Source organism: Panicum virgatum, chromosome 3K (genome assembly GCF_016808335.1).
Source record: "Panicum virgatum strain AP13 chromosome 3K, P.virgatum_v5, whole genome shotgun sequence".
NCBI classification, from domain to species: Eukaryota; Viridiplantae; Streptophyta; class Magnoliopsida; order Poales; family Poaceae; genus Panicum; species Panicum virgatum.
In genome coordinates this window covers 12,174,796-12,197,386 of record NC_053138.1, presented here as the reverse complement: position 1 = coordinate 12,197,386, position 22,591 = coordinate 12,174,796, and the positions used below count along the sequence as shown (strand labels likewise).

Genomic DNA, 22,591 nt, shown 5'->3' with positions numbered 1-22,591 from the left:
GAGCGTAGGGTGACTATAAGAGACATAAACCGAAGAAGAGCAGCCAATTTGCCACACAATCATATTCAGTGTTTTCTGCAACCCACGGGCACGCGAAAAACTGTCGGTGCTCAAGATTCAAGTCAGTAAAGGTGGGAAAGCAGATCAGACCAAGGTCAAGTCACGCAAGGTTCCAGCCTCGTAGAACCTTCCATCACATTTTTTTTTCTACTTTGAATGGACAAGAAATACTAACAGAAGAGGTGGTAATACTTTACAGATTACCATACTGTAAAGACTAAAGACCTTGGTCGCCTTAGAATGAAGCCGGATTCTCCAATCAGTGGAAGTGGAAGAACGAAGAAGCAAAGGCTCACACGCATGAGTGGGCCTATTTTGAGCTCATGGGCCCTTAAATCGAGCAAGATCAATAGGCCCAAATGGGCCCGATTTCTGCTACACCTCCGCATTTCGCATTCGACTCGACCCGACTCTCCACTCGTCGTCCTGCACAAACCCCCAAAACCCTACCGCCGCCGCCGCCATGTCCTCGGCGCCGTCTCCGGCGAGCCGCCGCCCCCCGGGCCCGCTGGCGCTGGGGCTGGAGTCCTCGGCCAACAAGATCGGCATCGGCGTGGTCTCCCTCTCGGGCGAGATCCTCTCCAACCCGCGCCATACCTACGTGACCCCGCCGGGCCACGGCTTCCTTCCCCGCGAGACCGCGCAGCACCACCTCGTGCACCTCCTCCCGCTCCTCCGCGCCGCGCTCGCCGACGCCGGCGTCGCCCCCGCCGACCTCGCCTGCGTCTGCTACACGAAAGGCCCCGGCATGGGCGGCCCGCTCCAGGTCGCCGCCGCGGCCGCCCGCGCGCTCTCCCTCCTCTGGAGGAAGCCACTCGTGGCGGTCAACCACTGCGTCGCGCACATCGAGATGGGGCGCGCGGTCACGGGGGCCGTGGACCCCGTCGTGCTCTACGTCTCCGGGGGGAACACCCAGGTCATCGCCTACAGCGAGGGGAGGTACAGGATCTTCGGGGAGACTATCGATATCGCAGTTGGGAACTGCCTCGACCGCTTTGCCAGGGTCCTTGAGCTCTCCAATGACCCTAGCCCCGGGTATAACATCGAGCAGGTAAACTGTTCGATCGAATTCTGACTTGATTGTCCAATAGCTTCGGCACAATGTTGTTTAGTTCTAGCTATAAATGCAAAACTAGCACGACGCCTTGTCACCATGTTCCACTGCATCACGGACTTGTTGCACAGGGTGGCAAATTGGTGGTCATGATTTATAGCATGAATGTGTATATATGAATGTAGGGTTGTCAGTGGGATTTTGGCACCTCTTGAGTTGTTTACTGATCCTATCCACTAGCATTTTATTGAACAATTGACCCACACAACGAAATTCTTAAGTAATTTTAGTTTTGCTGGCCACACATTTAGTGGCTGGTTCGTTGCCTCTGTCAAATAAGCCCTGCTGTTGTATGTGTTGTTCAGGTTGGGTGCATCCATGTGCTGTTTGGTTGCTTATAAGCACTTTAAATCTGTATTTGGGGATTAATGTTTGTGTCTGAAAGTCACAAGTACATTCAAGTTATCCCTCTGCTGCCTGCCATCATCAGATTAGCTTTGTTTTGGAGGGATGTGCCCTCTTGTCATGTAGAGATAAGAGATGTGTATCAGGATGGTGTTAGTTATATGTAGGTCTTTAGAGTTGGTTGAAAGCGCTGTAGGGAATGGGGAAGGGTAACGTATATATGATCTGTGATCCAGGCAGTGACAATGTAATTAATATTGTTGTATGGTGTTATTCTTTCATGAAATCACCACATCCAGTGATGACATACCGAAGGGACTTCTGCGTGATCCAAATCATCATATTTATAGTGTACAAGTGTACTGCCTCCGGTCACAAATAACTTTAATTTTGGGTTGCGTGCAGTCAAAAACGCTTATCTTTGATCGCCTAAATTCCTTTCAATTATTTTGATCGAAATTTTTAAAAATAGCATGGCTTGATTTATTTTTAAAAGTAGTTTCAAAATATCATAAATTTGATATTTTGCATAGATATAATATTAGTAATTAGTAGTAAAAATAATGTCTTGGTAACGGTGTCCCTGTTCTAAACAATACTTATTTATGACAGGATACTAAGCTCATATATGCATTAGTAGCTTTTCTCTTTCTTTTTTTTTGTTTTGTAGACATTTTTTCTTCAACAGATTTATGTCTTTGAGTTTGTACAATGCACAGTCTTTTCACTTCCTTATTCTGCTTATTAATGTACCATATTTGTTTTCATTGCTCAGCTTGCAAAGAAGGGAGAAAAATTCATTGATCTCCCATATGCTGTAAAGGGTATGGATGTGTCATTTAGTGGCATATTGAGCTTTATTGAAGCTGCAGCAATTGAAAAGCTTAAAAATAATGAGTGCACACCTGCGGACCTATGCTACTCATTGCAGGTACCATAAACTGAAAACTCCTTTTTTCCTTTTTATACTTAAACTCCTTTTTCCTTTTGGATAATAATTGGTTTTGCACGATGCTGATGAAAGTCATAAACTGCCCAGGAAACTGTCTTTGCCATGCTTGTTGAAATTACTGAACGCGCCATGGCACATTGTGATTCAAAGGACGTTCTTATTGTTGGTGGTGTTGGTTGCAATGAACGTTTACAAGAGATGATGAGGATTATGTGCTCGGAAAGAGGGGGTAGGCTGTTCGCAACTGATGACCGCTATTGTATAGATAATGGGGCAATGATTGCATACACTGGTTTACTCGCGTATGCACATGGTGTGACCACTCCCCTGGAGGAGTCAACATTTACACAAAGATTCAGAACTGATGAGGTCCAAGCGATTTGGAGGGAGAAGGAGATGCCTGTGTTGAGTAATATCCATGCAGATGCAATGGCTGAAGTATCCAAGGATGAAGCCTCTATGCCAACTCCAATCATTGTAGATTGCTGAGGTAAAATTGGCTTTTATAATTATGTCATGCTAATGATACTTTCTTATGATAGCTGATGTGATTTAAACTGTTTGAGACAGTCCCTCATATGCCACTGAATACTTGACAGTTCCACTTCCACATGAGGATGACATGTGGGGTGCGATATCCCACCTCCAAAGGTCCAACGAGTTGAGTCTTCCCATGACATATAGAGTACACCAATTGTGTAATGTTTTAGTTTTAGTGGCATGCAGAGGAATTGTATCCCACTGCAGAGAGCATTATTTAACTTTTTGAACAACTCCATGTAACAAAAAAGAAATATACTATTGGGTTATAAATCTTCAATACTATGCATTTCCTCACGTATTGTCTTTGTGCTTTTGAAATCTTTCAAAAAAATATTGTGCTTTTGAGCTGTCAGAATCTGGCAAACTAATGGTGGTTGTTTCTTTTCTGTCACAGGTAGTAAATGCTTAATAGTGTAGGAGCATTCATGCATGAGATGCCTTTGCTTGCTGGTTTGGAGGAAGCCTCGAGGCTCATGGGCTCATTGCAGGCGGCTTGTACTACCCTGCTGCAGTATGAGCCTCGCAGTTGCAAAGCATTTACAGCAAGATACTGATCTGCAACCTGGTAAAATGAATGTGTTGTACTCCTATGTCACATTCGCACGTGCCAATAGCTGACAGTGATCAAACTCAACAACATTCTGGTTAGTCAAGACTTTTTATCCCCTTTGCTTGACCCTTACCGACCGTTTGTTGTAAAATGTAAACTAGTCAGTATCAGGATCAGCCAAGCTAGGGTAACTCTTAAGCTACTCACTCGAGTGATGGTGTATTGGCGCTGTTTCGGTTTGTTTCCACGGAATGTGTACAGATTGCGTTACACAGAAGCTAGTTGTTCGGACGCGTATATTGATATCTTTCTGTTTGGCAGAGACCTTTATACCTTATCTTTCTGTTAGGCGGTGACCTTTTCTACCTCCCACTACGCAATGCAACTCACGGTATGCTGCTGGACGTGCCTCTTGATGCCCAACTGATTGTGTATGGCAAATTGGCAAGTGGTCGAATATTTTTTTATTTTTAACCTATTTTTTATTTTATTTTAAAAATAATTCATCCAGACAAATATTTGCAGATCTAGGCCTTTTGGTCGCGCTGGGCAGCGTGGCGTGACAAAAACACTCTGTCGCGCCACATGCATTGGCGTGATAAGGTGTGCCACGTTGGCATGCTTCGGAGCGCTCGAAAAGGGTCTGTCAACGTATATTCCACGTGTCAAGTTTGTCACGCCACTTCCACCGGCGTGACAGTAAAGTCTTGTCACGCCATCCCCGTCGGCGTGATAAGACTTTACGAATTCGTATAAAAAATTCGGATAAGTCTTGTCATAACTTTTTCATACGAATTCGGATGGAGATGATTGAGTTTGACCATCTTAGTGACTTCAAATGAAAAAATTCAAAACTACAAAGTTGTAGATCTCGTTGAGAGCTACAATTTTCATATAAAAATTATCTCCATCCGAGTTCGTATGAAAAAAGTTATGATTTTTCTAAGATCAAACCTTGTGGTGTGACAAGGCTGTACTGTCACGCCGGTGGGAGTGACGTGACAAGCTTGACACGTGGATTATGCGCTGGCAGACTCTTTTCGAGCGCTCCGAAGCGTGCCAACATAGCACATCTTGTCACGCCAATGTATATGGTGCGACAGAGTGTTTTTGTCACGTCACGCTGTCCGGCGCGATCAAAAGGGCTAGATCTGCAAATATTTATCCGGGTAAGCTATTTTTAAAATAAAATCGAAAAATAAGTTAAAAATAAAAAAGTATTTCAAGTGGTCCTGGTCACGGTATGCGTGGTGGCCACGCCCCCCGGATTCTGCTTTTATGCTGGATTTTTTGCAACCTGGTATTCCAACGTGGTAGTTACCTGGTTGCTTTCATGCAGTCTGGTGATGGATTAGGTCTTGTTTAGTTGTAAAATTCAAAATTATCATATTAATGAGAATATTCCATGCATGAAGTATTAAATTTAGACGAAATAAAAAACTAATTGCATAGTTTGTTTGCAAATTACGAGACAAATTTAATGAGCTTAATTAGACCATGATTAGGCACTAAATTACTACAGTAATTACTATATTAATTATATGCTAATGATAGATTAATTAGTCTTAATAAATTCGTCTCGTAGTTTACAGATGAGTTTTATAATTTGTTTTGTAATTAGTCTATATTTAATACTTCAAATATAAAAAGATTCTATTTCAAATTACGCTCGCAGCTAAACAAGGTCTTATGGCTTGTTTAGTTCCCTTCAAAATTCCAAAACTTTACAAGATTCTCTATCACATTGAATCTTTCATGCATGAAATATTAAATGTAGCTAAATAAAATAACTAATTACATAATTTGTCTATAATTTGCGAGACGAATCTTTTGAACCTAATTAACCCATGACAAAACAATAATTACCAAATATAAATGATTTTATGCATCTAAATCAGACCTTAGTCTGAAACATGGCTTGTAAGTCTTCTTCCTTTGACCGACGCATCCATGTAATTAAGTTTATAATTAAACCATATTTAGTTTTTCTAATCTTTGATTAAAAATTGCTATAGTAAATTTGGTCTAATTTTTTACAAAATCTAAACACATCCTTAGTTGGAGATGCCAGCCCAGAAAACTAGGCGTAAGACTCGTCAGATTTTGGAAGACCTGTTAAATTTCCACGGGTGTTAAACTATGTTTCAAATGCGAATTTTGTTTTTGTTTCAAATGTGAACGGCGCGGGGAGGAGGAGGCAGCATCACGTTTGCTCACGTGTGTTGCGGGGGCTCTGCTGCTGCCTGCCTTCCAGAGGAAGCTTTATTCCGGTGGGGCATGCGGGTCCACGTCCTTTCTCGTGTCCCTGCAGATGGGGCCAACCTGACGCGCTGTCTCCAGCCTCTGCAGTTGGCTTGGGTGGCAAGGAAGCGTCGGCACAAAACCCGCACGAGATCCTTCCCGTTTATACCTTTCTTCTTCTTCCATCTCCTGGCGCTCTCTGCGTGGTGGGTTCCAGTGCTGCAGCCTCCGCCCGGCAGCCGCGGCGGCGATCCGAGAGCTGCATCGCGAGAGCGAGGAAACCACCGCCGCGCCATGTGAGCTCTCTCTCTCTCTCTCTCTCTCTCTCTCTCTCTCTCTCTCTCTCTCTCTCTCTCTCTCTCTCTCTCTCTCTCTCTCTCGCAGTGGTGCGCCTCAACTTTTCCTCGATATGATCAGCAGGCCGATATGTGCTAGCCGGGATTGTTGTGGTTGATTTGGGGGGTTGATCTGGGTTCCTGATCCATAGCTACTGACTAGTACTTTTCGGTTTTCTTAACCCCCTGTTTCCCCTCTTTGTTTTTTTTCTCTGAAGGGACACAAAACTATTTCGCCTGTTTGAATGCTCACTCATATACTGTCACTGATAGAAGAACTCGTGCTCCATGGTTTGTTCATCTAGCTTGAATTAAGCTGTTCGTTCAAAATTGAAATTAGATTAGCTGGAAGTTTTGTTCATATACGCAGACATCAAAAATCGAATCAAAGGAGCTATGTCGGCAGCGCTGCCGGTAGCAGTCAATTTCGGGCACCATTTCAGTTTATCGGATTGTTTCAACATGTGCTGAATTAAAGGATTTATTATTTGCACTGCTAGTTTTGCGTGTGTGTGGAATTACTGTCCAATTAGTTTACATTTGAAAACAGAAGAGATAGGAAATATATCGATCAGAGGATAATCACCAGGGCGCAACCTTGCCCCCTTCTCCCGTGAGGTGTGGTTTTTAGTATAATCTTGAAGATTTCAATCAGCAATTTTACTTGCACGTACTTAATTAGATCTCGTTATGATATTCTCCACATCCCTCCTAATTTCTTTGTTATTTCTGGTCTCCCGTTTGTTTTGGACTGTGACACCAACGACCGAGTAACTATATATACTGATACATGATCCATGCATGTTTGAACACATGAAGCCAACATGAACAGGGGGCACTCAGGTTCCATGATCAGCAGCTGCGGCACCTCCGAGCTCACCGACGAGAAGAACAAGGACAGCCAGACCTCGGCTTCCCGGCACTGCCCAAGCTGTGGACACAGCCTCGACTGCAATCCGGTATTATATGCTACTTGATGCACGTGAAGCTTTCAATTCTTAACTCGGTGCAGCAACAGTTTGATTATGTCTTTTGAATTCTAATTCATATGGCTATTTGCTAATTGTCCTGTGGTTGCAAGAAGGACATGATTGGTCTTCCTGCTGGTGTCAAGTTTGATCCGTCAGATCAGGAGCTGATAGAGCACCTTGAGTCCTTGGTGGAGGAAGGAGGCTCCAGAGCTCACCCTCTCATAAATGATTTTATACCCACCATACAAGGAGATGATGGCATTTGCTACACTCATCCTGAGAATCTCCCAGGTGACAGATCTCATGCACCTTTAAACCTACAGCCGTATTTCACACAGCACAGCAGCACTACACCATAATGTATGTTTTTATCAACGATGGCAGCCAGTTTTGGAGTATGATCTGTGAAAAAAATTATCTAGTTTTGTGTTTATTGGGTGCTGTTGATATTACTCTCAGGATCTGATCGAAATGCATGAGGGGTGGCATTTGATATCTTAATGTTCTCCATCTACCATGCTATAATATTTCAAGTTTGCTTTTCTCTTTCCGGTTCGATTGAGTGTGTTCAAAGGCATTCCTGGTTTATGGAAATCTCTTGTCACACACTTTTATCCGCCCACCCTCCCTCGTGATGGGAAGGAGCTTCCAAAGCTTCCAAATGTCCAGCTAGGGCTCTAAACTTTTATATTTTCTCTCTTCCACAGAGAGCTTAGTTCTCTAGACTTTTTACATTGTTATGTAGTTGTTAAATATTTGATGAACATGCACATAGTTATAGACTTATAAAGTTATAATTGACACCAATAAATGACCAAACCATGCATATTAGTGTGTGTGTGTGTGTGTGTGTGTGTGTGTGTGTGTGTGTGTGTGTGTGTGTGTGTGTGTGTGTGTGTGTGTGTGTGTACGCCTCAGATCAAATTAATAGATCGAACACCACATGACTTCTAAGCTGTATATATCGTGACTGTTAGAGCTCTTGTGCTTATGTACCTTGCTATTTGATCATGATCACTAGGTGTGACAAGAAATGGCCTCAGCAAGCACTTCTTCCACAGGCCATCCAAAGCCTATACCACTGGCACAAGGAAGAGGAGAAGGATCCAGTCAGAGCATGGATCGCATGGCAGTGAAGATGTTGGCGAGGCGCGGTGGCACAAGACTGGCAAGACACGCCCGGTGATCGTGGGAGGGCGGCAGAAGGGGTGCAAGAAGATCCTGGTGTTGTACAGTAGCTACGGAAAACAAGGGAAACCGAAGAAGACCAACTGGGTGATGCACCAGTACCACCTCGGGGACCAGGAGGAGAAGGATGGAGAACTGGTCGTGTCCAAGGTCTTCTACCAGACGCAGCTGCGTTCTACCACGGTAACGGTGGAGCATCACACGAGGGATGGTGATGAAAAGGTGGCAGAGACATCGAAGGCAATGCAGAATGTGCTTCCTGGCTTTGTGGCTGATACCACAGCGGTGACTATCGCCATGGTGCCACAGCAGCAGCAGCAGCAGAAACGGCAGAGGCAGCCTGATGGCCAATGCAGCTTTGCTCCTGCCAAGATGTCTCATGAGGTAACTATGCTATCTTCACTAAGGAATTAGGAGTTCTAGGTTCCTAGCATTGAAGAAAAGTTGCAAAATAATATTGCTTAGCCCTATAGGTGTAATCAGTATGTCAATATCAGTATACCATCACTCATGTTTTCATTCTCATGCACAGTTATGGAATTTTCCATTTCTTTCATCACCCCTCTATGTTGTTAATTCAACTATTGCATGGAGAATTAACAGTTAGTTTGGTGTATGACCAACTTGTATGGATCTAATTGCCTAATGCTGTATATAACACATAAAACAAATTAAAAGCAGAACCAATAGCATGTGGATGAACCATTTATCAATTCGACTCATCATTTTCTCTTGAAATGAAAGCAACAACCTCTGGGTAAATTACATGCATCCACCCACCACAAAAGTAACACTGCGCCAACTATTTGTCCAATTCAACAACTATCTAATATGTCGTGTACACGTGTACCCTAATTCATTTGAGTAATGAAGAGTTTCTTGGAAACATACAATCTTACCATTTGTGGGTTGATTTTGCAGGTTGGTGTAGTAGGCGGTCAGGTAGCAGATGATCAAGGAGAAAAGCGAGACAACCACCATATACCATCACAACATAATGTCTTATCAGATCTGCATGCAAAACCAGTACCCACCATGTCTTTCCATGTCGGTACACCATTGAACACAGTTTCAACAGCGATATCACCTCAAGCGCGAGATAGGTCAGTCGTCCTGGACAGTAGGTTCTGTTATCCAGCAATCCTTCACCGAAATGAAAGGAACCAGGTGCTTTTCAGTCTATTTTTGACCCGTTTGCCAAAAATACTATAGCAAGTAGCTAACAGGTTCTGGTCAGCATTATATATTGGATATTGACTCCTGCCTCCTGGAGTCTATTCTTCTTGTGACGTGACTTCCATTCCAACTTGAACAATGCAACAGGAGCAGCAGCAGAAGGTGGGCCGCAGATCTGCTGAAATGGAAGGATTGATAATTGCCTGCCAATCAGCAAGCAGTACAGAAGCAGTAAGCTTTTTATACTATTTGTAATGCAAAATATCAGTTGTTCTGCTATACTGAGCCGGAAGATACTGTTCATGCCTATATAATACCAAAATCTGCAAAAACACATTTTCGTACTCATGTATCACATATGTGGTTACTGTTTACCAACATTTTTTCGTGCTTTGAGTTGAGTATTTCACTATGGCACTTTAGATGACCTGTTTCTCTGTTGTGTCATGTACAGGGAGCATCACCTGAACGGCCTTATCAACACAACTGGCCTCCTGATCAGCCAAGATCAACATCAATTACAATGTAGCTAGTAGCACCAGTGGCGGAGCCAGGAATCCTACCAAGGGGGGGCGGACGGACATAGATAACCTTTTACATAAGCGCCAATGATCAAATTGTCAATTGCTGACATGCTGCTTGCCCCGACTGTGCTTTCGTAGCCTAAGAGCTAGAGCTTTAATAAGAGTTTTAGTCTGCTACCGACTGTTTTCCTGAGTGTTGTGTGTCTGTAGAGCATGCAGTCTAACTGACTCTCTACTTTAGACTACTATTTGCTGCAGTGCTCACTACTGAGCAACTGTAAATGGTACTGGATCCTCAGAAATCGGCGCAGAGCAAGGGGGGGCCACTGCCCAGGTTCCTCGACACTTGGCTCCGCCACTGAGTAGCACCAAATGAAGATGATAAGTAGTATTCAACCAACCGTAGCAGCATCAAATCGAAACTTCCACCTATTTCCTGGTTTTCCATAGAGCTAGAATTTTTTAAGGCTGCAAGTATATTATTTTAGATATTTCCATTTGTACTAATAAAAGTTGTATAGATATGTCATTGTTTGCAAAAAAAAAATTTGTTGTTTATAAACTAGTATGAAAGAAACTAAATTTGATGAGTAATTACAGGTGAAAGAAAAGGGAGTTTAACTCAACCATGAGTGCACATAGTTCAGTAATATTCCATTAGACGCAGTTAAATTTCCACTCGAAATTGGGGAAATGTACGTTCACCGTGCTAACGAGCACATATAGTTCCTTGAGAGAGAATATATTGGATATTACAGGGATGCAGGCATGGAGCTGCATGGACCGGATTGGAACAGACATTGTGAGATCTGATATGAGCTAGTTGGGCTGATTTTGAGCTACATGATGTTTTGTGGGCCAGACCAGGCCGGGCTCCCTTTTGTAAACGAGGGCAAAAAACCCTCAGGCCTCAGCCTCTACAGAAGAAGCACACTCGCCACTGCCTAGATCCATCACCCTCACCCAGCCTTCAGGTAAATTATGGCACCAGAAATTCAATTGCTTAATTTAAACATTAATTTTTCTGCTATAACAATTCTGAAAAAAAAATGAACACCACCCATGCTAACAAAGGAAAACAAAGCTCCCGGATTGCAATTAAGCCTCAAGCTTGAGTGTTGAGCGTTTCAGAAATAACGCAGCATAATGAATTGTAGTGTGTTGAAATGTTTTAAAAGAATTCCTTGTTTAGTTGGTACTTAGTAGAACCCGGAAGTTCTTTGTAATTGTGCCAGTACGTATAATAAACTAGTTTCAAAATTGGCGGTTGAGGGGCCGCTGGTTTGACAAGAGAGACGGCGCTATTTCTGTGTAGCCTCGACATCCCACTTGTGGCGTGTAAGAGAACCTAACTACTGCAAAACTCTGTTTTATCCTGATTATTAAGGTGTCAGAGAGACTGCTGATGGCCTAAATTAACTACCAGTATTCCACACCTTTCCATGTATATTCAGCGAGATCATCCTTTCCTAGAAAATAATAATTCCACTGCCTACAAAAAGATAAACATTTACACGCATCTGACTCCTTGTATCTCTTCTCTTCTCTACTACTAAAAGAGGCTAAGGGTGACATTTTTTTTCAGTCGTCCTCCCCCTCTTCGTTTCGTTCGTCGCTCCGTCTGTCCGCGCGCCCACCTATCGTTTCGTCCTTTTTTCCCGATAGCCCTGGCCCCATCCTTTTTTTCCGAACGTGATCTCGCTTGCCATCCAATCTCGAGTGCCTTCCATCCGTTGATCACGTCGACGCTGCCGGTCGACGACGCTGCTTGAACTACCCCCGTCGCACCGGACGTCGACGCCGCTGCTCACACGTCAGCCCACCGCGCAGCCTCCATCGTCCTGGGTCTCCCCGCTCTCGACGCCGCAGCCGCCGGCGGTCGACGACGCTGCGCTGCACCGCTGCTCCCCATTCGTGCCGGACGTCGACGCTGCTGCCCCCGTATTTGCGCCGGACATTGACGGCGCTGCTGCTGGCCGTCGACGCCGCTGCCGATCTACTCACCGTCGCCGAGACTTCCTCATCGTCCCGGGTCGCCCCACATTCGACGCCGCTGCTCCCGCCGCCACTACCGATCTACTCACCGTCGCCGACTTCCACTGGACCGCCGCTGCTCCCGCCGCCACTACCGATCTACTCACCGTCGCCGACTTCCACTGGACCTCGCTCGTACCTCTCAGCACGGGGCCCTCTCAGGGGCCGCCAACGCCACTGCTGCCGGCCGTCCACGCCGCCGCTGCCGGCCGTGCCTGTCACACCCTAAAATTTTTGAATTTTAGGATGTGATTAAAATTAAAAATAAAACAATATTTTTCTCATAATTCTAAATTTTTTTCCAACATTTATTTTTCTTCACAGGAAATTTAGTGTAAAAGAAAATATATTAGTTGTTTTCCAAATTAATTGAGTTTGTTTGGTTTGTTTTGCATTCATGCCGTAATGCATTATTTTATTGCTTGTTGTTCAACCCGAGTTTAAATTCTCTTGAATTTAAATTTGAATTGAATTATTTTGTTCTTTTGTTAAAAAAAAGAAAACCTCTCTCTCTCCCCAACTCTTCCTAGCCCGGCCCAATCTCCCTTCCCCCTTTCTCCTTTCATTCCTCTCCCTGCGGCCCAATCCTGCCGGCCCAACCTCTCATCTTCCCGGCCCACTTCTCACCAGGCCCGGTCCACCCCGCGCCCCTCTCCTGCGGCCACTACCGTGCGGGCCCCGCCCGTCGGACCCTCCTCCCTCCTCCAGCCGAGCCGGACTCGGACTCGGGGAGGAGTCCGGCCGCGCCCCGACGTCCGTGACGTGGCGCGCACGCCAAGGGGACCATGCGCCCTATAAATAGAAACCGGCCGCTCGCCCTTGAACCCTTCATCGAAGCCGCCCGCCTCTCGCGCGAAACCCTAGCGCGCCGCCGCCATTGGAGCCCGAGAGCTCTGTGCCGCCGTTGATCTGCCGTTTCGCCGCCCATCCTCGTCAGCCACGCAACCCCGGAGCTCTGCGTCGTGGTGAGAAATGTCACCAACCCCTTTTCCTCCTTCATTCTCTTTTCTGCGCGGGATGGCTCGACGGAGCGAGCTCCGACGGTCCGCGCCGCCTCTTGCCGCCGTGTGCCCTATTCCACTTGTCAAGACCCCACGCCGAGACCCTAGTTGGTTTCGTCGCCTCTCCCTCTACCTCCCAGGCCAAACTCGACTCGAATTCGTGCCCCGATGGCCGAGTTCGGCCAAAGCCGGCGAGGGCGCCGCCGCTCACCGCCGTGCAGCGCCGCCGCCAGCAGCCAGCTCCGCCGCCCAAACCCACCAGAGCCTCTCGCAGCCGTCAGATCCAGATCGGACGGTCCCGATTAGATCTGACCCGAGGTCAACCCAACCAATACTGGTCAACCCTAGGGCTTTTTGCAAAAGAACCCCCTAGTTTCTAGGGAATCAACCCGCGGTCCAGCATAGTTCAAAAGTAATTAGGTTTAAGTCCTTTTATTTCTGTTTTAGCCCCTGAGCTTTTCTAATATAGAACCCGTCGTCCAAGAGCTGTAGTTTTTCAAGCTAGCCCCTAAAGTTTAGGTTTAATCTTATTTTAGCCCTCGGTTTCTTCACACAGAGCCCCTGTTCTTTTCAAAACTTTTACAAATAAGTCCCTAGAATCCTGTTTTGGCTATAACTTCTTCGTTTTAGCTCCGTTTTCATCGATTCTTGCGCTCACGTGATCCTTGCAACGTGTGCGATAGCTTTATGACCTTGTTATCCTCTGTGAACACAATTTTCTGTGTCTTGCAAATCTTTTCTGCTAGCTCTTCACATCTATAGCTAATCACATTTAGGTCCCTGCAGCCTTGTTTAGCCCATAGAATCGCCGTTTTAGCTCTGTTTTCTGTGTTTCTTGCATCTCCGTAACCATAGCAGCGAGCCCTATCCTTTAGTACGTTCTTTTAAAGCCTTTCTTTGTTTTGGTGTATTGTTTTTAGTTGTATCTTTTGTTTGTTGCTTTGTATGTTTGCTCGTTAATTGCCCTGAGTAGAAGGATCGTCGTTTGAAGATTGAAGATCAAGTTCTCCGAGTGAGCAAAAGCTGAAGAGCAGTAAGAGTAGCTTTTCATTGGTGAAAGGCAAGTGACCCTAACCATACTTCTATCTATACTTTATTTATAAGATGATATGATTTAATTGGAACATGGAGAACCACCCAAGAAAACCGTACAACCACAATACTATATGGCTCTGGTCTTGACTGATTAATTAGAGACTCTAGCTTGTGACAATCTTACAGAAAGGGCAAGAGGGGATGCATCGATGGGGTATAGCTCCGTCCTCTTGGGGCAATTGGTATTGTTTAATGGTCCTTTGGCAAGGTACCACCTCATTAGGACAGTGTTATGACCACTTTGACTTGAAACCTTAGCGGATTGTCATATGTTAGGGAATCTTTGTAAAGGTCTCGTAGCGTCCCTATGCAATCACACCCCGGAAGTGTGGTATTGTGCCTAGCTAGCACATTGCGTGGTTGGGTTCAAAGTTCTTCGGAATTTTTAGGCGAATTGTGGTGAAAGTGTACAACCTCTGCAGAGTTAAAACTAACCGGTTAGCCGTGCTCATGGTCAAGAGCGGCTTGGACCATCACATGATTAATTTAACTTAAAGATGAATATAAATCATTTTCTGATTATTTCTTGTGGCCTTGCTGAGTACCAACCATAAGTGTACTCACCCTTACTTACTGCTGCTCAGAAGGAGAAAGTTGTGGTGAAGTCTTTTGAAGATGTTGCTGAGTTCTAGGCGTATGCAACCCCCAGTCGATTGCCTGTGAAGTTTGGAGTCTTCGTTTTCAGGATAAGCTGTATAACTCTGATAATCTTTTATTTGTTATTTTTTTTCTCTTTTACATGATACTGTTACTGATTATTCACTTATGATGTCTCTATATGTATGAAACTTGATCCTGGCATACATATAGCTATGCATTCGGTTTTGTCCTTAAAACCGGGTGTGACAGTGCCATTCCGTTGAGGACCAATACTGCACGCAAAAGAGATGCGAGGTGATCACGTACCATAACCACTGAGCATCTCACGTTCATCAGATCAGCAGTGATTGATCCTGATTTCTATTATCATCAGGACTCCTAACATTAACATGCTGGTATGGTCGCACTTGGAGATAGACAAATATAACTGCACAATTTGCGCAGCCTTTTTCTCTTGCTAATAGCGCTTGTGCGCAACAGGTCATGGAGAAGGAGAAGAACATGGAATTATAAAGATTGCTGATTTTGGGCTTGCTAGGATATATCAAGCTCCGCTGAAAGCATTGTGTGACAATGGGGTGAGTACCTTCATCTGCATGCCTATTTGCAAGCGTGAGTGCTGCTTTCATCTGTTCCTCTTTCCAGGAATACAAGTAGTGGAAACACATGATGCCAAGGAATAAAAAATAAGTCTACTTTACCTCATTAATATTATTGTACTCTACCACAGAACCATAATTGCGTAGACCTCACTTGTGTTTGGGAAAAAGCGAGAATCGTAATTTTTCATTTTTCATGTAAAATCTCACGAATTTGTTGAACATGGGCGATCAATCTGTTGAAATAGAAACTGATGATGGATAAATCAAGCAAGGTGCAACTTAATCTAAAGCTGCATGTTTACCTCTACTAGATAGTGGATGCCTGTTTCATAATGCTTAATCAAACTCATACTTGCTAAATTGGTATTTTCGATGGATCTGCACTGTCAATACTTGATCGTTGTGAAATATTGTTCAATAATTTTGAGGTTCTACCTGATTCTTGCTATGCACATCTGTCTGAATGCAGAGGTTGCCACGAATTTCAGAGAAGAATCTGAATGGTTAATACGTTGACAAGCATATATTCAGGTTGGATCTTTTCCTTTTATCACTGAGGGGACATCATATTGACTTGCTGGACCCTTTTAAGCACAAAAACACTTCAGTTAGGGGACTGATTATCCTCCCCTGTCTCGTTTGGATGATGACATTAGTAGCAAAAGCAATGCTGTATTTTTGTGGTCAGATTCTAGCTTTGCTCAGTCTAAACAGTCAACATCAACTCAAGTTATTGTATATCTCATAAACTAGGGAAAGGGCATGGTTGCTTAAACATCGGTCTATAGCCTATGAGGAGAATATACAATATGAAGTGTACATGTTAAAATACAATTATGGATGCAATCAGGATGTGTCGGTGCTTCATCATCAATGCTAGCAAATGATGGTCAGAATCACCAATGACTTTCTGTAAGCTCCAGCATTAAATTTATTACTCTGAAGAGTTAGAAGAGTTGGCTCAGTTCAAGGTATTTCTATCACTAGCACTCTGAAGTTATTTTTTAAAGTTGTAGATGTGCATTCCTCGTATTTTTGGATATGTACAACTAAATTTTCTTGTAAAAACAGATGATACACAAACCAACACCAGGTATATGATGTGCACTCATGTTTTTGGATACGTTTTGGATATATGATGTGAACAATATCCTATTTGTAGGGTAGGAAATTCTAATAGATTGAGACTACTATGGTTGAGCCCATGCATTCATGCTTACTTTCTTACCTAATAAACCGGGTAACATGGAAATTATAAAAGCGTGCATTTATATATCACTTAGATTGATTAAGACTAACATGTTAAGCTCTTTTGCATAATATGATCGGTTGAAGTTGCTATTTGTTTTGCCCGTTGCAACGCACGGGCACAAAACTAGTAAATTTTTAAATTCTCAAAGCTGCAACAGTGCGGCGGGAATCATGCACGTGACAGCACGTACGGAACGTGAGGAGCTGGCGCGCAAATTGAAGATAAATTAAATCCGTCGACTCGTGCGCCAAATCTATTGAAGCCGGGCGCGACCACGAGGGGCGCACCATGCATGCACATCCATCTTCTCCGATCCGTGTATCAAGGATCATGGTGTCAAGCCGTCAAAAGAGCATGATTATTAGCAACACAACGCGTCTGATCTCCTCTCCCCCCAGGCAATAATGCAAGGCTATTTGCAGTTAATACTAACTCACTTGCGCTTGCACAGCCAGATGCTCATCACGCCGAGATCCACTAATTTGTCGGCTGCAGTAATGAGTTGTTCACGTTCAGAAAAAAAACGAGCAACTTTTGAACGCTGATGACACTTCAAACTCATCCGGGTCTTTACTCTTTAGGTCCCGGTCCCACTGACTCAGCAGTTCGACCGAGTGAGAGCCCGCGAGATCTGCTTGACCCTGTTTGGAGATTGGAGAAATAGCCAAGGTTATTTTGAGGGCTAAAGTTTAGTCAAAAAAGTTCTTGATGTGTTTGGATTCAAGGACTATTTGGATCCTAAAGTATTTTTCTAATTATTTGGTTGCCACTTTTTCAAGAGAGAGGGAGAGAATCAGTGGGCTGTGGGCCCACCCGAAATATCCTCAAATAGCATCCTTTGGGGAATAGTTTTGGGTGTGAGCTGTTTGCAAATATTCCCTCCGTTCCAAATTATAAGACATCTCAAGAATCTTGTAGAGTCAAAACAATCTCAAATTTAACCAAGATTATAGAGAGAAATATAAATATTTATGATATTCAATTGATGTACTATGAAAATATAACTAATGAAAAATCTAATGATACTTAGTTTATATAATAAATGTCATTATTCTATTATATAAATTTGGTCAAACATTAAAAAAAATTGACTCTCCAAGATTGTTAGAATGTCTTATAATTTGGAACGGAGGGAGTAAAAAATAGCCCTCCTGTTTGGCTCCTCTTAGACTATCTAGGAGAGGGTTAAAAAATAACCCATGGATCGTCCGGCACGGAGCGAAGAGTAGTGTCCCAGTGCAGGATGAACTCAGTTGGGAGCAGTTAAGTTGGATTTGAATCAGTACGTGCCATGGGCTTTTTCCGTTTGGATCCAAAGGGAAAAAACCCTCACACACGTACTGATCCGGCCGGCCGCGACTACCACTCTGTCACAGGGCCAAGACAAAAACTTGGATATCGAACCTTTGCATATCCTATACGCTCTTCACTACTCCCAACTACTATCTATTAGCCGGTTGTATCACGCGCGGCCGTGGTTCGCGTGGATTGCTAATGCCATCTACTATATTATATATTGATCGATGTGCGCGCACCGTTCACATCTTGTCGCCCGCTGCTGCTACTGCTTGATCTGATCGAGTCCACTAGACGAGAGAGAAACTAAAAGCATTACTGGAGCTGGAGTTGATCATGTACGTGTGCTGTAGGATATTTGATCACAGATCGACTCAACTGGAAATAATGTATGACAGTACGTATTGGTTGATTATGCCGTGAAATATATGGTATTGACCGTACCTTTTATTGTCATTCGTTCTAATAGAAAAATTAGGTGTGATGCATGCACTCTGCAGGTAAGGTTGCTTCTCTCTATATATTAATTTTTCTGATCATCCAATGTTCGCTCGGCTGATCATCCGATCAGCATCGCATCAGCATCGCCTGATCATCCGATCGTACGTCCCATCGCGACCGTCCAAACCTGCCCCTCTCTATTTCTGATACGCATCAGCATCAAGCATTGCCCAGTTTTCACACAAAACGACGGTCCATGCGCTTCACGTGCTGATCCCCTGACATGCGGGCCCCAGTAGCTCGGCTCCCTAGTCCCAAACTCCCAATCCCAATTCCCTCTATTAAAAGCCTACGTGCTCGATCATCGATCTCAACAAGCAACACAGCACATCACCCAACAGTAGCTAGCTACCGATGGCGATGGCCAAGCTCGTCCTCCTCCTCGTGGCCCTCGCCGGCTCCTCCTGCGCCGCGTGGGAGCTCAACATCCGGATGCCCGCGGCGCGCTTGGACGGCGAGGTCAGGGACGCGGCGGCGCCGCTGATCCACGCGCTGCGCCCGCTGGTGGGCTCCGCCGGGGACCTGGGCCGGCGCGGCGGCGTCGCGTGCGACAGCTGGCGGCTGGCCGTGGAGGCGTACAACAAGCGGGACTGGAAGACGGTGCCGGCCAGCTGCGAGGGCTACGTCGGCCACTACATGCTCGGCGGGCACTACCGCCGGGACTCCCGCGTCGTCGTCGACGAGGCCGTCGCCTACGCCGAGGGGCTCGAGCTCACCGGCAACGGCAGGGAGGTGTGGGTGTTCGACATCGACGAGACCTCGCTCTCCAACCTCCCCTACTACGCCACCCACGGCTTCGGGTACGTGCATATACCAACCAACACGTATATATGCGATACAAACGAACGTACAGTCAGGTACGGGCCGGGCTTGTATATTTTTAAGACACGTTAGTTATCAAGCGTATACACATACACTTCCATGAATATGTATGAACAGTGGCGAAGCTAGAGCAAATTGGAGGGGGTAATATTTGACTCGTGGGTGCATAAAGTTGAGTCATAAGGGGTGCAAATATGGTAAAAATTTAGGCATGATAACTGTTTTTCTATTTTTTCAGACCCCCTAATGACACTATAGCTTCGCCCCTGTGTATGAACATATCTTACTCGGTGAGCACTTTTGAGTGCGTAAATGAAATATCTTAATGTTGAATCCTTTGGATTGACCAGATCCTAATGGATCACATGTAAATACTTAGAAGTATGGTATAGACATACCTTCTTTAGATGTGGAAGCCATCTAGATGTGTAGATGGAGTGTGTAGTTCTTTCTAGTGCTTACAGTAGAAAAATTTTGATCAGGAGTGAATGAGGGAGGATAGATGCTTATCTTTTTCCATATTTATCTCCCCTATTTATACTACTGTGCATTTAGGGGAACCAACACCAAAACAGTTGGCTATTGCCCACTGGTCATAGGCAAAAACCATTGGAGGCTTAATGGTTTAGATCCTAGCCATGCATTTATGTTTTAATGGCTGAGATCAATTCCAACACTTAAAATTGACGAAGTCATCATAGACATGACGCCATCGATGAGAATCGCATGCCACTAAACATTGCTCTTATCATTAGTTCATAGAACAAACTAACGCAAATTTATTAACTGGCACGTAATTTTTATTAGTTTGGTTGATATATGTACGCTCAAGAAGCGTAGTTAAGGTGGGAAAGCCTGGGAGTCGTCGTAAGCACTGAAACTTGAGAAAGTCGGAACTAACGCCAACGCTAATAACCGGTGCAAGTGGTAAGCTTAAATTGTTTGCTTAATAATGTTGTAAATAAACAAATGAAAAAAAAAGAGAGGATGAACGGACGATCTCCGTCGTCGCCTCCATCATCTTTCAGCTGATGACCATCTCTGGAAAAATTGGACGATGTCGCATCCATGTGCGTTGAGAAAAGCAGCTAAGATGGGGACAGGATAAGATTCAATTCGATGACATCGATGCCAGATCGGAATTGGATAGTGTCGTCCCCCTCGTCGGTTGCGTACTTTTGTCAGCAAACTTTTTAGATAAAAGCAAAAAGGTCCCGGACTTTTTGTGTCAGCAGATGAGTAGCTTACTGGTCCCGGACTTACTTGTTCCAACCAAAGGCTGCAGCTTACTGCTGACTGTATTGGGTCGGATGTTTAGCCAACCGAATAGCCAATGAGTTTGTTGATCTCATAAAAAAACCAATGAGTTTGTTGATCTAGGGTTTAAACCACGATCTACGATTAAATTAGCAACCTCTGACCGCCTTGCTATATTATTAACCGCTGCTTTTCTTTCCCTCGATGCATGGTTACAAACAGCACCGAGCCGTTCAACGCGACGAGCTTCAACGCGTACGTGATGGAGGGCAGCGCGGTGGCGCTGCCGGAGACGCGGCGGCTCTTCAGGAAGCTCGTCTCGCTCGGCGTCAAGCCGGTGTTCCTGACGGGCCGGAGCGAGGAGCAGAGGGCCGTCACGGCCGCGAACCTCCGCTGCCAGGGCTACGCCGGCTGGGAGAAGCTCCTGCTCAAGCCCCTCGGGTTCAAGGGCACCGCCGTCGCCTTCAAGTCCGGCGAGCGCCGGAAGCTGGAGGACGCTGGGTACGTCATCGTCGGCAACATCGGCGACCAGTGGAGCGACATCCTCGGCGCGCCGGAGGGGGCGCGCACCTTCAAGCTGCCCGACCCCCTCTACTACATCGGCTGATCAAGCTAGGATGCGGTCGTCGCTTCCCAACCGGTCGATGATCATCCAACGGCTCTCCGTGAACCCACCAATCTGTCCGGCCGGCCGGTTGTTGCGTGCTGTGCTTGTTTGTGACGAAGTGCTTTGATGTTTTTTATTATTATCACGCCGCCCTTCATCAGTGATTAACTATTGCTTAGCTCCATGTTATCGCTTAATAATCGCCGTTGCTTTTTCTGAGCTGAGGCTCGAAATAAAACTCATCGATCCATGAGCACTGCTTGTCTTGCTCGCTGTCGATGCATGGTCAGCCATTGTCAGTGTGCAAAAATCAGCACCACCTGCTTGCGCACGCGCCAGACCCACACCCATGCATCTATGTAAAATAATTAATGCGGACGGCGGTTGGGACAGAAAACGGCTGCGAAGACGAATGAGGACATTGTAGATTTTTTTAGCAATTAGTGGCAGGTGTTCTGCCTAGCTATTCATTGATAGTTAAATAAAGTTACAAAAACCAACATCACTGTTGCAATGGGTATGGTTCTCCACAACCACTTGGGAGCGTCACTCAAGCTTGATTTGTGTAGCCATGCCCTGATGAATGCTCCAGCAGTGGAGAGTACTCTTTGCCTGATGGAATATTGTTCGCTGGTAGAAGGGGTGCTCGGAGATTGATGGTGGGACTAATTGTCAAACAACCTCTATAAGTTTTGTATATATCTTGAGCCTGATTCCAACTCTAACACACCCTAAGTATAAGGAAAGTTTGTTGGGCTATCCCTCCATATGGAGAGGACTTTGAGCCCAACAAACCAGCCCACAAGCCCAGTGCTTATGTACCGTTGATTTATTTAGTGCTTGAATCAATGGTTGAGATCAACTTCAAGAGAAAGTAAAATAGCACAAGAAAATCTTAGCCTTTTTTTCCTCCTAATTCGACATCATTTGGGAGTGGGAGGGGAGCAAAACACACAATACAACTTGACAGAAAAGAAAATGAGTAAGAAGCAAGAGAAGGAGGTCTGTATAGTTTTGATGGCTTCGAACTGATATGTGGTTTGTGAGATATGAACTGATTACCAAAATAGATAGAAAATGCGACTTCTATGTTTGACAGTTATCATACCTCTTGTTAGATGGTTGTAGTTGTTGTTGATGCTAGGTTTTCATCGTGTTGAATGTGTTGTTGATTATATAATCCTCTAGTGGTGTTATACAAGACAAGGTATTTATTGATTATTATATTGGACATTGGAGTGGATTGGTTGGTTCCGTAAGTCAGTTTGCCCACGTAAATCGTTGTGCCCATACAATTATTATTATTTCACCGCATATCTGTGGTAGATACTCTTCTTAATATTCATCATACGAGGGGTTAAGTGGTGCATTGCTACCGCTACCCTTCGTCCCAACAAAGCAAACTGATAAAAAAAAGAATTATAGGCATCCAATATCCGGGACGGCATTAATCTTTTTTTTGAAGTTAAGGACGGCATTAATCGTGGAAACGTCAAATGAGCATGATTAGTGAGGAATGTGGAGT

At 44.8% G+C, this 22,591-nt stretch overlaps 3 protein-coding genes across 15 annotated transcripts; all 3 read left to right on the top strand.

Moving 5' to 3' along the window:
• The first annotated feature begins 462 nt into the window (after positions 1-462).
• LOC120697645 (probable tRNA N6-adenosine threonylcarbamoyltransferase) lies at positions 463-3,896 on the top strand. Of its 10 annotated transcripts, none has more exons than XR_005684572.1 (5): positions 463-1,111; positions 2,295-2,450; positions 2,559-2,961; positions 3,071-3,122; positions 3,409-3,896. XR_005684572.1 is itself a non-coding variant. In XM_039980933.1 (5 exons), the coding sequence occupies exons 1-4, from the start codon at positions 524-526 to the stop codon at positions 3,084-3,086; spliced, it is 1,113 nt and encodes a 370-aa protein (XP_039836867.1). In that variant the 5' UTR covers positions 463-523; the 3' UTR covers positions 3,087-3,122; positions 3,409-3,896. The 10 variants fall into 10 exon arrangements, 6 of the variants coding, with proteins under 6 accessions (XP_039836867.1, XP_039836866.1, XP_039836865.1 ...); XR_005684573.1 differs by having other exon boundaries at positions 3,071-3,131; XR_005684570.1 differs by having other exon boundaries at positions 3,042-3,122.
• Positions 3,897-5,945: 2,049 nt separating this feature from the next.
• On the top strand, positions 5,946-10,625 carry LOC120697644 (NAC domain-containing protein 75-like). Of its 4 annotated transcripts, none has more exons than XM_039980926.1 (8): positions 5,946-6,101; positions 6,960-7,099; positions 7,222-7,402; positions 8,133-8,683; positions 9,221-9,466; positions 9,623-9,706; positions 9,930-10,006; positions 10,361-10,625. In XM_039980926.1, exons 2-7 carry the CDS (start codon positions 6,965-6,967, stop codon positions 10,002-10,004), a joined length of 1,272 nt encoding a protein of 423 aa, XP_039836860.1. In that variant the 5' UTR covers positions 5,946-6,101; positions 6,960-6,964; the 3' UTR covers positions 10,005-10,006; positions 10,361-10,625. The 4 variants fall into 4 exon arrangements, with proteins under 4 accessions (XP_039836860.1, XP_039836861.1, XP_039836858.1 ...); XM_039980927.1 differs by having other exon boundaries at positions 7,225-7,402; positions 10,361-10,598; XM_039980925.1 differs by having other exon boundaries at positions 5,998-6,101; positions 6,973-7,099.
• Positions 10,626-18,681: 8,056 nt separating this feature from the next.
• Positions 18,682-21,322, top strand: LOC120697643 (acid phosphatase 1-like). The gene is made up of 2 exons (XM_039980923.1): positions 18,682-19,180; positions 20,682-21,322. The coding sequence occupies exons 1-2, from the start codon at positions 18,735-18,737 to the stop codon at positions 21,064-21,066; spliced, it is 831 nt and encodes a 276-aa protein (XP_039836857.1). The 5' UTR covers positions 18,682-18,734; the 3' UTR covers positions 21,067-21,322.
• The last annotated feature ends 1,269 nt before the right edge of the window (positions 21,323-22,591 follow it).